The 12,416-nt window shown below is 38.0% G+C and overlaps 1 protein-coding gene across 2 annotated transcripts; it reads left to right on the forward strand.

Moving 5' to 3' along the window:
* Positions 1 to 10,554: 10,554 nt before the first annotated feature.
* On the forward strand, positions 10,555 to 11,416 carry LOC147630118 (uncharacterized). Of its 2 annotated transcripts, none has more exons than XM_086810922.1 (2): positions 10,555 to 11,116; positions 11,194 to 11,416. In XM_086810922.1, exons 1-2 carry the CDS (start codon positions 10,715 to 10,717, stop codon positions 11,392 to 11,394), a joined length of 603 nt encoding a protein of 200 aa, XP_086667048.1. In that variant the 5' UTR covers positions 10,555 to 10,714; the 3' UTR covers positions 11,395 to 11,416. The 2 variants fall into 2 exon arrangements, with proteins under 2 accessions (XP_086667048.1, XP_086667049.1); XM_086810923.1 differs by having other exon boundaries at positions 10,568 to 11,116; positions 11,216 to 11,416.
* The last annotated feature ends 1,000 nt before the right edge of the window (positions 11,417 to 12,416 follow it).

A 12,416-nucleotide genomic window follows, 5' to 3' on the forward strand; every position in this document is an offset into this window, starting at 1 on the left:
TTATAAGTGAACATATTGCTGGGTACTATAAGCTAGGAACTCTCGAAAAGGCCCCTGTTGAGTGGACAGGTGGTGAGCGTTCTGGTCACCAATGATGCCATAGGTACACCGATGAAGGAATGATTGGAAATGAGAAATCAACCAGATATTTTGGAGGATTATGATCAGTGATACTATGGTCTCATTAAAGATTGTTTTAAGGTCAGCTGAATCTATGAAATAGGCAATTTCATATTGGGTGTGTAAGTGGTGTGACTATCTTGAAGTTTGCATGAAGCGCTGGCTAGGGGGCCTGGGAACTCTTTTCGCTGGTACCCGGGACAAAACCTAACCAAATTCCTAATTGGATACCATCACTACAGTGGTTGAAGTGCTGGCTAGGGGGCCTGGGAACTCTTTTCCTTGGTACTACCCGGGACAAAACCTAACCAAATTCCTAATTGGATCCCATCACTATAGTGGTTGGGCACTTGGCTAACCCATGGGACTGATGGATCCCTAAAATGAGACTCAATTCTGTTATGGTAGAATATAGGCTGGTGGACTGATGGATCCCTTAAATGAGACTCAATTCTGTTATGGTAGGATAGATGAAGTAAATCCCAGATAGAAATTGTTTTATGGAAACGAATCAATGGCTGTGCCTCCCAACAATGAGGAAAAAGGCGTTGGTCTCTATGATCTAAGTGTAAGTCTTTTCCTTGATCTGACCATGGGACTTATGGGTTCGGTCAGATCAGTTCAGTTAGTTAAGGCTCTTGACTACGTTAGACTAAAAATATCCTGGAGGAATCGCCTGTGCTTTCCGGGTGGGGAAAGTTTTTTCGGGTTCGGTTTTGGAAGAACCGAGGGAGTAGTCTCTTGTCCGGATATCCGTGGTGGGCGAGGCCTCGAGTGAGGGGCCCTACCCCACGCAAGAAGTGCTACTTTCGCTGCTAGCACCCCCGAATTTGTTGCGCGGAGGAGGGGGCGGGGATCTTTCAGCTGGTATCAGAGCGAATTGGCTAAAGTGGATCAACCTAAAAGCCAATAATGTCAAAAATTTATGAAGTAGCAATAAAAGGTTGGAATTGTGTGATGAAATTCATACAAATTGATATTTAGACTGAAATTCATAAATTGGTAATTGGGTCTTCAGATGGAAGTACGACAATTGTATGGAATCCTTGACTTGCTTGAGGTCTAGACATGATGGTATTTACCTTATAAATCCAAGGACCGTGATGAGACTACCCGTATATACTGAGGGTATAATTGCAGCTCTTTACTGGCAGTATATACGAGAAAATCTAAGACCTTGAAATTACAAGCAAAAATGCTATCCAGATGATGAATTCGAATGTGGTTGATATGACTTTAGAATTCTGGTTGAGAATTGATGAGTTGATTTGGATTCTGATTGAAAAATGACGATTCCTGAATTTTGGTTGAAAAGCGATAAGTTGAACAAAGCCACAATGAGGATGAATGGGACAAATCCCAGTGAGATGATGACAATAACTGGAATGATGATTATGACTTCAGCAAATCACTATGAGATTAGTGGATTGTGCTGAGACAGATTGCTATTGTTAACACTTGACCCGGTGGATCAAGTTAAGGGATGACAAATTGAGAACTTGCATGACTGAAATTCTCGTGGAGGAATGTTCAGATAAAATTTCCGGTCTAATGGACCATTATCGTGTTAAAGAAATGAATGATATGATCTGAATGAATTGTTATCTGATAATGAGTTCTATATAAGGGATCTTTATCCCAAGATTTTGTTGGGTTGACCAAACTATAAGGAACCCCAGAATCAGTTGGATCTTAAGGGAAAGATTTGTCCCCCAGTTGTGAGATGAGGACATCTTGCATTTTTTAAGTGGGGTAGGATGTAAGATTCCTCCCTCCAGCTTTTGAGGTGTACAGGTGTAAGAACCTCCCCTTCTGATCTTCTAATTATTCCCCTCTCTGAAATAAAAGAAAGGTCCTGTTTTACCTTATTTTGGCCTGGAGAGAGAAAATGTCTAGAGCGAGGTAATCCAAAATTGAGATATTTTTGGATATAAAAATCCTCCTAGTGTCTAAAATGAATTCCCTTGAAACAGAAATTCAAAAAGAACTTTCCAATGTGCAATTGGAATTAATTGAAAATAGGTATAAAGGACCTTCGCCTAAGGGTCTAGATTTTCAGAAATTTTTGGATTATGGTCCAATTAAGGTTCCTATGGGCCAATAGGATCAATCCAAGTGTGGGGAGCAGATAAATCTAATTTATAAAAGAAAAATACCCAAAAATGAGTAAATGCCCACATAAGATGAAGAGTTGACTAAGTACAAGGTTTATTAGTAAAAAACTATGAGATATTACTAAAGAAATAAGATATTTTGGGTATAATGATACATTTTTGACACCTTGGTAATAAGGAGAACGGGGGACTTCAAGGAGGTGCCTATTTCACACATGTGGTGGAGTTTTTAAAATTAAAAAAATTATGATATTTTTATCTCTCCTCTCTCCTGGATCAAACCAAATCAAAAGGGAGCCAAAATCTTGTCTAAATTCAGCCAAACTGAACCTGGAAAATTCTAGAACCTAGTTGGACTTGGTTAGAGGCCTCCCTCACCTATAAATAGATCCTTAGTCCTTTGTGAAAAAAATCTGTGAACTATATCATGCCAGTATTATACTAAAATAATGATATTTTCTATTATCCTCTAAAAATCCTCTACAATTTGGAGAGATTGGAGCTACTCTCTCTCTTCAACCTTCTTTGGAGTCTTCCTCAACATACTAACCAATTGATTGGTTGGGGGCCTTTCCAATGACTAAAGAATCAAGCAAAACAAGAGGTAAAGTGTGATTTTATGGTCTTTTCCTTAATCTTCTAAACGTTTTTCACTTCTCAACCCCTCTCAAGCTTGAGAAGTATTCAATTGAATGGTTCTTCAATGCAAATGAAGCTCTCTAATGAATTTTAGTGATTAATCACCTAAACTTTACATTTATGCTTAAATTAGAATGCTTTTATGTTTATCTCTCTCTCTCCCAAAGAATGGTCATTCCTATGACCAATTCTCTATTCAATTAGTGCTTCTCATGGAGAAATTCTCAATTCACAAATCAAACTCTAGGCTTGTGAAGCTAGAGGTTTAAGAAGATGGTTTTTATACTTATATGCTTGAAAATTATAGTAATATTATGAGATAAATCCATAAATTGGATTTAAGGCCAAAAGGTAGTTATACTATCATAATTACATTACTATGTCTTATTCTTTTCATAAAAATTAAAAATTACCAGTAATAGCAGGGGAGCTATGGTAAATTTTTTAAGAAAATTGATACATAATTCATTCTTACTTATAACGTAAAGAGGACTTCCTACCATATTCTAGGATAGAATATCCTCTAAGGCTAAAAGAATGGTTTTTGTCACATTCAATGGAAAACTAATTTTTAAGTTTATGTGTAATTAAAAAATTAAGAAAAGAGAAAATTATGAGAATTATTTAAAGGATAAAAGAGAAATTCTTATGACATTTGGAATTCAATCATTTAAATGGGAAAAGAGAAATTCCTAGCATATTGGAATTAATGGATATTTTATTTTAATTCAAAGATAAATTTTAGAAAAATTTATTTTATGCATGAGAATTATTTAAATGATAAAAGAGAAAATTCCTATGACATTTGGAATTCAATCATTTAAATGGCAAAAGAGAAATTCCTAGCATATTGGAATTAATGGATATTTTATTTTAATTCAAAGATGAATTTTAGAAAAATTTATTTTATGCATGATAATTATTTAAATGATAAAAGAGGAATTCCTATGACATTTGGAATTCAATCATTTAAATAGGAAAAGAGAAATTCCTAGCATATTGGAATTAATGGATATTTTATTTTAATTCAAAGATGAATTTTAGAAAAATTTATTTTATGCATGAGAATTATTTAAATGATAAAAGAGAAATTCCTATGACATTTGGAATTCAATCATTTAAATGGAAAAAGAGAAATTCCTAGCATATTGGAATTAATGGATATTTAATTTAAATTCAAAGATGAATTTTAGATAAATTTATTTTATCCATGAGAATTATTTAAATGATAAAAGAGGAATTCCTATGACATTTGGAATTCAATCATTTAAATGGGAAAAGAGAAATTCCTAGCATATTGAATCAATGGATATTTTATTTTAGAGAAATTTATTTTAAGAGAAATATTTGATGATAAAAGAGGAATTCCCATGACATTGGAATGCAAATAATTAAATTCAAAAAGAGGAATTCCCATGGTATTTGAGATCCAAGAAATTAAATGGGAAGAAGAGGAATTTTTAGTATAATTCAATTTATGATTATTTATCAAAAGTGGAAATATGGGTAGAATTGATTTTTGTAAATCCCATGAATTCTTTTATTCAAAAGAGGAATATCAAATATAATTCATTTGAGGAATTGAGAAAGAATATGGAAATAGTCTCCGAGGAAAAGAACCTTTATTTAGGCCAAGCAATTGGTAAAAATTTAGAAAAAGTCCCATTATCGGTTATCAAAGTAGAAAAAGCTACTAAATGGGAATAGGATGTGGAATGGATGTGATAAGATGTAAATGGGGTGCGATAGGATGTGAATGGATGTGATAAGATAAAAATGGGATTGATAGGATGTGATAAGATGAAAATGGGATTGATAGGATGTGATAAGATGTAAACGGGATGCGATAGGATGTGAATGGATGTGATAAGATGTGATAGGATGTGGTGTAATGAAAATGAATGTGGATGAGATGTGAAGTAAATGGATGTGGATGTGAATGATGAGATGAGAGGATATGTGAAAGGGTGAGATGGGAAGTAAATGGATGTGGATGTGTATGTGAGAATGGATGAGATGAGAGGATATGTGAAAGGGTGAGATGGGAAGTAAATGGATGTGGATGTGTATGTGAGAATGGATGAGGATGTGTATGTGAAGAATGGATGTGGATGTGTATGTGAAAGAATGGATGTGGATGTATGTGAAAGAATGTGATGAAAATGGATGTAGATATGTATGTGAAGAATGGATGTGTATGTGTATGTGAAAGAATGGATGTGGATGTATGTGAAAGAATGGATGCGGATGTGTATGTGAAAGAATGTGATGTGATGTGACATGAATATATGTGGATGTGAAGTGATAGATATGAATGTATGGATAGATGTGGATAATCGTACATGTGAATGATTGGATGGATGTGGATAATCGTACATGTAAATGATTGGATGGATGTGGATGAATGAGATAAGATGTGTATGAATGAGATATGATATGGATGTGATGTAATGTGGATAGAATGTATGTGATGGGATGGTGATGAGAATGAATGTGATGGATATGAATGAATGTGATGTGATGGATGTGAATGGATGGATGTGATGTGATGGATGTAAATGGATGTGATGTAAATAAATGTGATGGATGTAAATGGATGTGATGTGAATCGGATAGATGTGAATGAATGAGATGTGATGTGAAATGGATGTGAGGAGATGTGATGTAAATTAGGATAGATGTGAATGGATGATATGTGACGTGAATGAATGTGATGTGATGTGATGTGAATCGGGATAAATATGGATGAATGAGATGTGATGTTAATGGATGAGATGTGATGGGATGTGAATCGAGATAGATGTGAATGAATGAGATATGAGGTGAAACGGATGTGATGTGATGTGGATCGGGTAGATATGAATGGATGAGATGTGAATGAATATAATGTGATGTGAATGAATGTAATGTGATGTGATGTGGATCAGGGTAGATATGAATGGATGAGATGTGAATGAATGTGATGTGATAAGATGTGGATATGGGTAGATACGAGTGGATGAGATGTGATGAGTATAAATGTGGAAAGATGTGATGAGATGGAAAATGATGTGATTGGATGAGAATGGATGGACGATGGGAATACATATGATTGGACTTGGATTAAGTAATGTGGATTGATGTGGAAAGACGAGAGTTCGTTATAGAAACTGTATTTATGACCTCTTTTTAAATGATTGTTTTATTTCAAGAATGCTGGGGAAGCATTTTGACCGTCTTGTGAATGAGGTCATGGAGACCTAACTGATAAAGTTGCAACAGTTGACGGAGAGTCAACGGAGGACGTCTCTCGTAGCAAGGTTGATCGAGGTCTTGACCAGCCTCGGTTCGATTTAAATGGTGAGCTTCTGGTATGGTGGATGAGGGACCAAGGAAGTGACCTATGAGTGAAGCGCTAGGTGACCTGCGAAGGATCTTAGAGGGTGCTGACCATACGATGCTCGGGCTCTAGGTCGCCGAAGATACCCACACGTGTGTTGAGGAAGATATTGGAACAAGGAGTAAGAGTTGTTTTCTGAAACCGGGCATGGATCTGGTTGATTGACCTTGCTGGTCCTCAACGGATGAGTCCATGGCTCTTTTATATGGATATGTTGGTTGATCTTGCTGATCTTCAACGGAGAGTCCATTTGGATTTTTATAAGTAAATATATTGCCGGGTACTATGAGCTAGGAATTATCAAAAAGGCCCCTGAGTGGATAGGTGGTGAGCGTTTTGGTTACCAATGATGCCATAGGTACACCGATGAAGGAATGATTGGAAATGAGAATTCAACCAGATATTTTGGAGGATTATGATCAGTGATACTATGGTCTCATTAAAAGATTGTTTTAAAGTCAGCTGAATCTGTGAAACAAGCAATTTCATATTGGGTGTGTATCTTGAAGTTTGCATGAAGCGCCGGCTAGGGGACCTGGGAACTCTTTTACTTGGTACCCAGGACAAAACCTAACCAAATTCCTAATGGGATCCCATCACTACAGTGGTTGGGCGGTTGGCTAACCCAGGACTGATGGATCCCTAAAATGAGACTCAATTCTGTTATGGTGGTACGATAGATGAATTAAATCTCGGATAGAAATTATTCTATGGAAAAGAATCAACGGCTGTGCCTCTCAATGAGGAAAAAAGCTTTGGTCTCTATGATCCAAGTGCAAGTCTTTTCCTTGATCTGACCATGGGACTTACGGGTTTGGTCGGATCAGTTCAGTTAGTTAAGGCTCTTGACTACGTTATAGTAAAAATACCCCGGGGAGGAATCGCCAGTGCTTTTCGGGCGGGGAAAGTTTTTTCGGGTTCGGTTTTGGAAGAACCGAGGGACTAGTCTCTTGTCCGGATATCCGTGGGCGAGGCCCTGAGTGAGGGACCCTACCCCGCGCAAGAAGTGCTACTTCCACTGCTAGCACCCTGAATTTGTTGCACGGAGGAGGCAGGCATCTTTAAGACCATGCTTGATTTCGTTACACAAGAATTACATAGCTCCTCCTTTGATGCAAGCTAACTTACAAACTAACTTTAATACCATCCACGACATCCTCAAGATGTTGAACTACAATCATCTACATGCAAACATGTTGGCCAACTATAGGAAATTAGAAGACACATGCATATTCACCTCCTAATCATAGGCTTGGTACATTGAAGGTGTTATAACCCAATCTTATGAGGGACACACAAATGTCTTTCTTGGGGTTTGTGGTTGCTATTTATAAGGGTAGCCACTTTATTGAGGTGGGTGGGATTAGATAACCCATAGGATGTTGGGTTAACATGTTCCTCCCTCTTCTAGTCATCACCTAGAACAACTAATGTCAAACTAATAGGGGTAAATATAACACCACAATTCCGCCTACACCTACTTGTAGTATTCTACTTCTCACTCTCAATTATCTTGATGCGTAATTCGTTAAGTGATAACACCACAATTCTACCTACACCTACTTGTACTATTCTCCTTCTCACTCTCAATTATCTTGATGATGCGTACTCCATTAAGTTAGTCTTTTAGCTCAAATGTTCTCACACTACTTGAAGGTGAACCCAAGATACAATATTTTTATAGAGGAAATTATATAACAAGTGTTAAAATATTATGCATATATAAATATGAATATGTATATATAGCAAGTGTTTATATATTATTTGTATATATATATATGAACATGTGTGTGTGTGTGTGTGTGAGAGAGAGAGAGAGAGAGAGAGAGAGAGAGAGAGAGAGAGAGATGATAATGGTGATAGTGTTGGGGTGTGTGTGTGTGGTGTGTGGGGGAGAGACAGAGAGAGAGAGAGAGAGAGAGAGAGAGAGAGAGAGAGAGAGAGAGAGAGAGAGAGAGAGAGTAATCTTTCTATTTTTTTGATAAAAAATAAATAGCTATTTTTTTTTCAATAAAAAATAAATAGCTTTGAATTCAAAAACCACTATGTATATTGCAAAACCACGAAAAACCACTCAAGTTCTTGTTGACTAGATACCTAGCACTCAGCCACCTTATGAGCATCTTAAGTAGTTGAGGAAATAGCTTTGAATTCAAAAACCACTATGTATATTGCAAAACCACGAAAAACCACTCAAGTTCTTGTTGACTAGATACCTAGCACTCAGCCACCTTATGAGCATCTTAAGTAGTTGAGGAGCTTATGGGTACCATTAAAGAAACATTTAGTATTTGTAGCAAGATGCTTGCATTATAAGTGCAAAGCTTTAGTCAAAGTTAGAAAAAAGTTTTGAAATAGACTGTGATGGAAGGACGACTTGTGATTCAAGCTAAGGATACTCAATATGTTTAAGGAGGAGGCATTGGAAGAAGACATGAAATACAACATACTATGAGAATCTAATTAGATAATTCAATATGTCTAAGGAGGCAGTAAATACAACATACTATGAGAATCTAATTAGATAATTCAAAATCTATGGTACTATGTTCACTCACATCAAATTGTGGTTTTAATACTTATATATTAATTCGTATATAAATATAACAAGTATTATTCATGTGTTCAAGCAAATCCATTTCTAAAATCGTATATAAAAGTTTCAAAAACATGTCATATATGCTTTTCATCAATACCAAAGTGCTAAAATCAAAGTTCCAAAAATGTATCGAAGTACTCAAATCAAATTTCCATTTTTATAATTATATATTACATACCACTGAACTTGATTTACTGTGACTATGCATTCTTGTTAAAAAGTAACAATACCCTCCCCAATATTGTGATTGGCATGCATGAAATGTTTTTAAAGGCTTCCTTCCCAAATGCCATCGATATTTTTTATTTTCAATGACAAAAAGTCATATGGATTCTGATTTGTAAGATTTTGAAAAGAGACCACATGTCATCTTTGAGTTGTTGCACACACAAAAGAGGACAACGACATTCTTCCGCATGCACAAGAGGATGATGGCGTTGTTTGGGCAAGAATTGATCAAACCTATGGCCATAATTTATATAGTCTATATACACATAAGACACAAGTGGGCGAAAGATACAAATAGATAGAGACGAGCAAGAGAGAGCTTATTGGAGAAGGAGCAAGAGAGTTATGAGATGACGATTGTGCAAACCTTCATTAATAAGGTTGAGAAAACCAAATAATATCTTTAGCACTCTTAAGGTTTTCCTATTGACAACTCTAACAATAATTATTGAAAAAACATTTCTCATTATTATCTGCACCTATACTGTTTGCTCCATATTGGCTACTATTTGGCTTTGGTATCTCTCAAAATTCATAGCTCCCAAATTTTCTCATCAGATAAGAGATTTAGCTCCTTAGATATTTTTTTTGAATACATGAACAAAATTCCTATGGAAAGAAGTTTTCACTTGCCCGTACAAATTCATCTCTCACAATATATTGTATAAAGGAGAAAATCAAAATGAAAGCCATGTATACACACACACACACACACACACACACACACACACACACACACACACATTCTTGTGTAAAAAATCAGTGGATGAGATTCTATATAGATACACATCAAGTGTATATAAATTTTGTGTGGGTTTTAGGAGTGCAAAGCCAGATAATAAATTGAGCCACCTATCGCTTTTGGCTTCAACTTGCCTGGTTTGCCCTGGGCTCTTCAATCCAAAGCAAAGAATGCAAGGACTCTGTGAAAGCCTCCACCATGAATGCAAGTAAAACAGAGAAGACCGAGTGGAAAGAGAGAGAACATGGGGGAGAAATAGAGAGAGACTGTCGATTATTTGAAGGAATGAATTTGTGAGAGAACGAGAGAGGGAGAGAGATGTCGATTATTTGCTACCGAGAGAGACATCAGAAAGATGCTTTGTTCCATGCATCGCAGAGAAGCTTGGGCAAAGATTACTCTCCAACAGGAAATGAAATGCTACGTTTGAGATGTTACACATATAGTATTGATTTACAAGGTTCGAGCACACCTAGAAACCTAGTTTTTTCCACCCTTATATATGTGACCTCTTCTTTATCTTTATAATTAATGGATAGTAATTTTTTTCTTTAAAAAAAAGTTGGACGATTTTTATTACATGAGGGACCCGCATACCTTTTTTTACAAACACACACCTACAGGTTCACGAGGTACAAGGTAACACCATGTAATGTAGACAACCATAGATCAAACCCAGCACCTAGGGTTACAACCCATCTACTTTAACCAAGTGACCTACCGATTGCTGGTAATGATTTTTTTAAAACTCACTTTGGCCCCCTATTTTGCCAAGCGACACTTTGTTATGATAAAATGGGGTACATAATTATATTTTGATTAGCGTGGCAATATGTCTGCTGTGACGTTTACATCACACGCGTCGCTCCGCTGTTCTCTTTTGCACAGGTAGCATGAACAAGAAGAAAATCAGCGCGGAGGAAGAGGCGGCGAGGGTGCCGCCGGCGCTGAGCAGCTCGGTGGTGGACCTGGCTACGGTGGCGGAGCGCTCTTTCGCAGCGGCGGAGAAGGCGGAGAGGACTGAGGAAGCGGCGTGCCGGGCGGCGCAGAGCGCGGTGGAAGCGTACTGCCGGGCTGCAGCAGAGGTGAGTCTGGCGGAGTACACAAAGCTGATGAGCATCGCCAAGTCGGCTCAGAACATGACGGAGACAGTCACAGAATCCGCGGCCGACTCCTCCAAGGAGTACATGAGCCACAAGATGAAGACCTCGGCGGATCCCCACGTCGCCCTCAAGGCCACGCAGTCCGCCCTCTACACCAAGGAGAAGTCCGGCAGCGTCGCTACCTATATCAAGGTGGTTTCGGCACCTAACATCATGCCCATATTGACGTGCATTTGTTGGCTCTCTCCATGCATTACTGCTAACCACAGGGCCTTAATACCTCTTGTGCAGAGAAGCTCCCTGGCCACGGCCATGTCTTTCAAACGCGGCTCCACGTCCAAACCGCTGGAATCTGGCCGCCCTGGCGCACCGGCATCAACATGAGCGCACATCCGTCATACCCCTCGTCGGCGACTTGCCGTAGTGTGAATAGCGACGGCTTCCACGTTTTAATGTATACGTTTAAGTAATTATTAAGCGTTCAATACGTTTTCACCATAATTAAGTTTTTGTCTCTTAAGATTTGTTTCTTATCCTACATGTTCAATTTACTAGGCATATTGTACATGCTCAATTTACTAGACATATTTTGAGAAAATTGTATTACTATACATTAACTAATGTCGTTAACATGGTTACGTTCAATTTACTAGGCATATTTTGAGAAAATTGTATTACTATGCATTAACTAATGTCGCTGACGTGGCATTGAGACGAATGCAAAGTTGGCATGTCTACCTCACTAAGGTTAGACCTTACTATGTACAAAGCTTGCTTCTCCCACCGCATGATGCAATGCTTGGCAATCCCTGGCAAATGCTAAGGTTCCTTAATACCTTACATGTCCTCCTTACCACAACTTTGCATGTGTGCCTTTGTGTAGGTCTACAAAGACATAGGTAGGTAGGGCTTGCCTCAGCTCTAAATGGCACGGGTTGGGGGAGATGGGATCAATGGCTCTCATCTCATGCCCAAGATCTACGGAGGAGATTTTGCGATGGGTAATCTCAGGGTCCGAAAGTAATCTCCTGTCCCCCCTTGCTTCGTTAGCATTCAAACTCGAGCCCCTAACTCGAGACGCACACACTCAACCACTATGCTTGTGCATTTTTTGTGATATATTGGTACCGAAATTGACTTTGTCTGAAGTAACAAAAGTAATCTTTAATAGGCCCAAAAGTAATCTCGAGGTAGAAAGTAATCTTGGGCCAACAAGATCTACGGCGCGCGATTCGCCTCGGGACCCCAAATGCATAGGGGCCCTTGATCCCATCTTCCCCAGTCTGTGCCATTTAGAGCTGAGGTAGAGTTTGGTTGTTGTAAAGTCTAAATCCTAGCAAGTAAACTTGGAACCCTTGTGTGAGAGAGGAAGAGAGCCTGTCGGAGTACTTTTCCTCTATAGATGTACAACAAATTGTAAGGTTTAGGGTTAGAGCTAGGTTGCATCTTTCATGCTTTCATTCTCTAGTGTTAGTGTACAAAACAAACAAGA

This window comes from Cibotium barometz, chromosome 17, assembly GCF_041138505.1.
Source record: "Cibotium barometz isolate CiBa-2024 chromosome 17, ASM4113850v1, whole genome shotgun sequence".
Classification (NCBI taxonomy): Eukaryota; Viridiplantae; Streptophyta; class Polypodiopsida; order Cyatheales; family Cibotiaceae; genus Cibotium; species Cibotium barometz.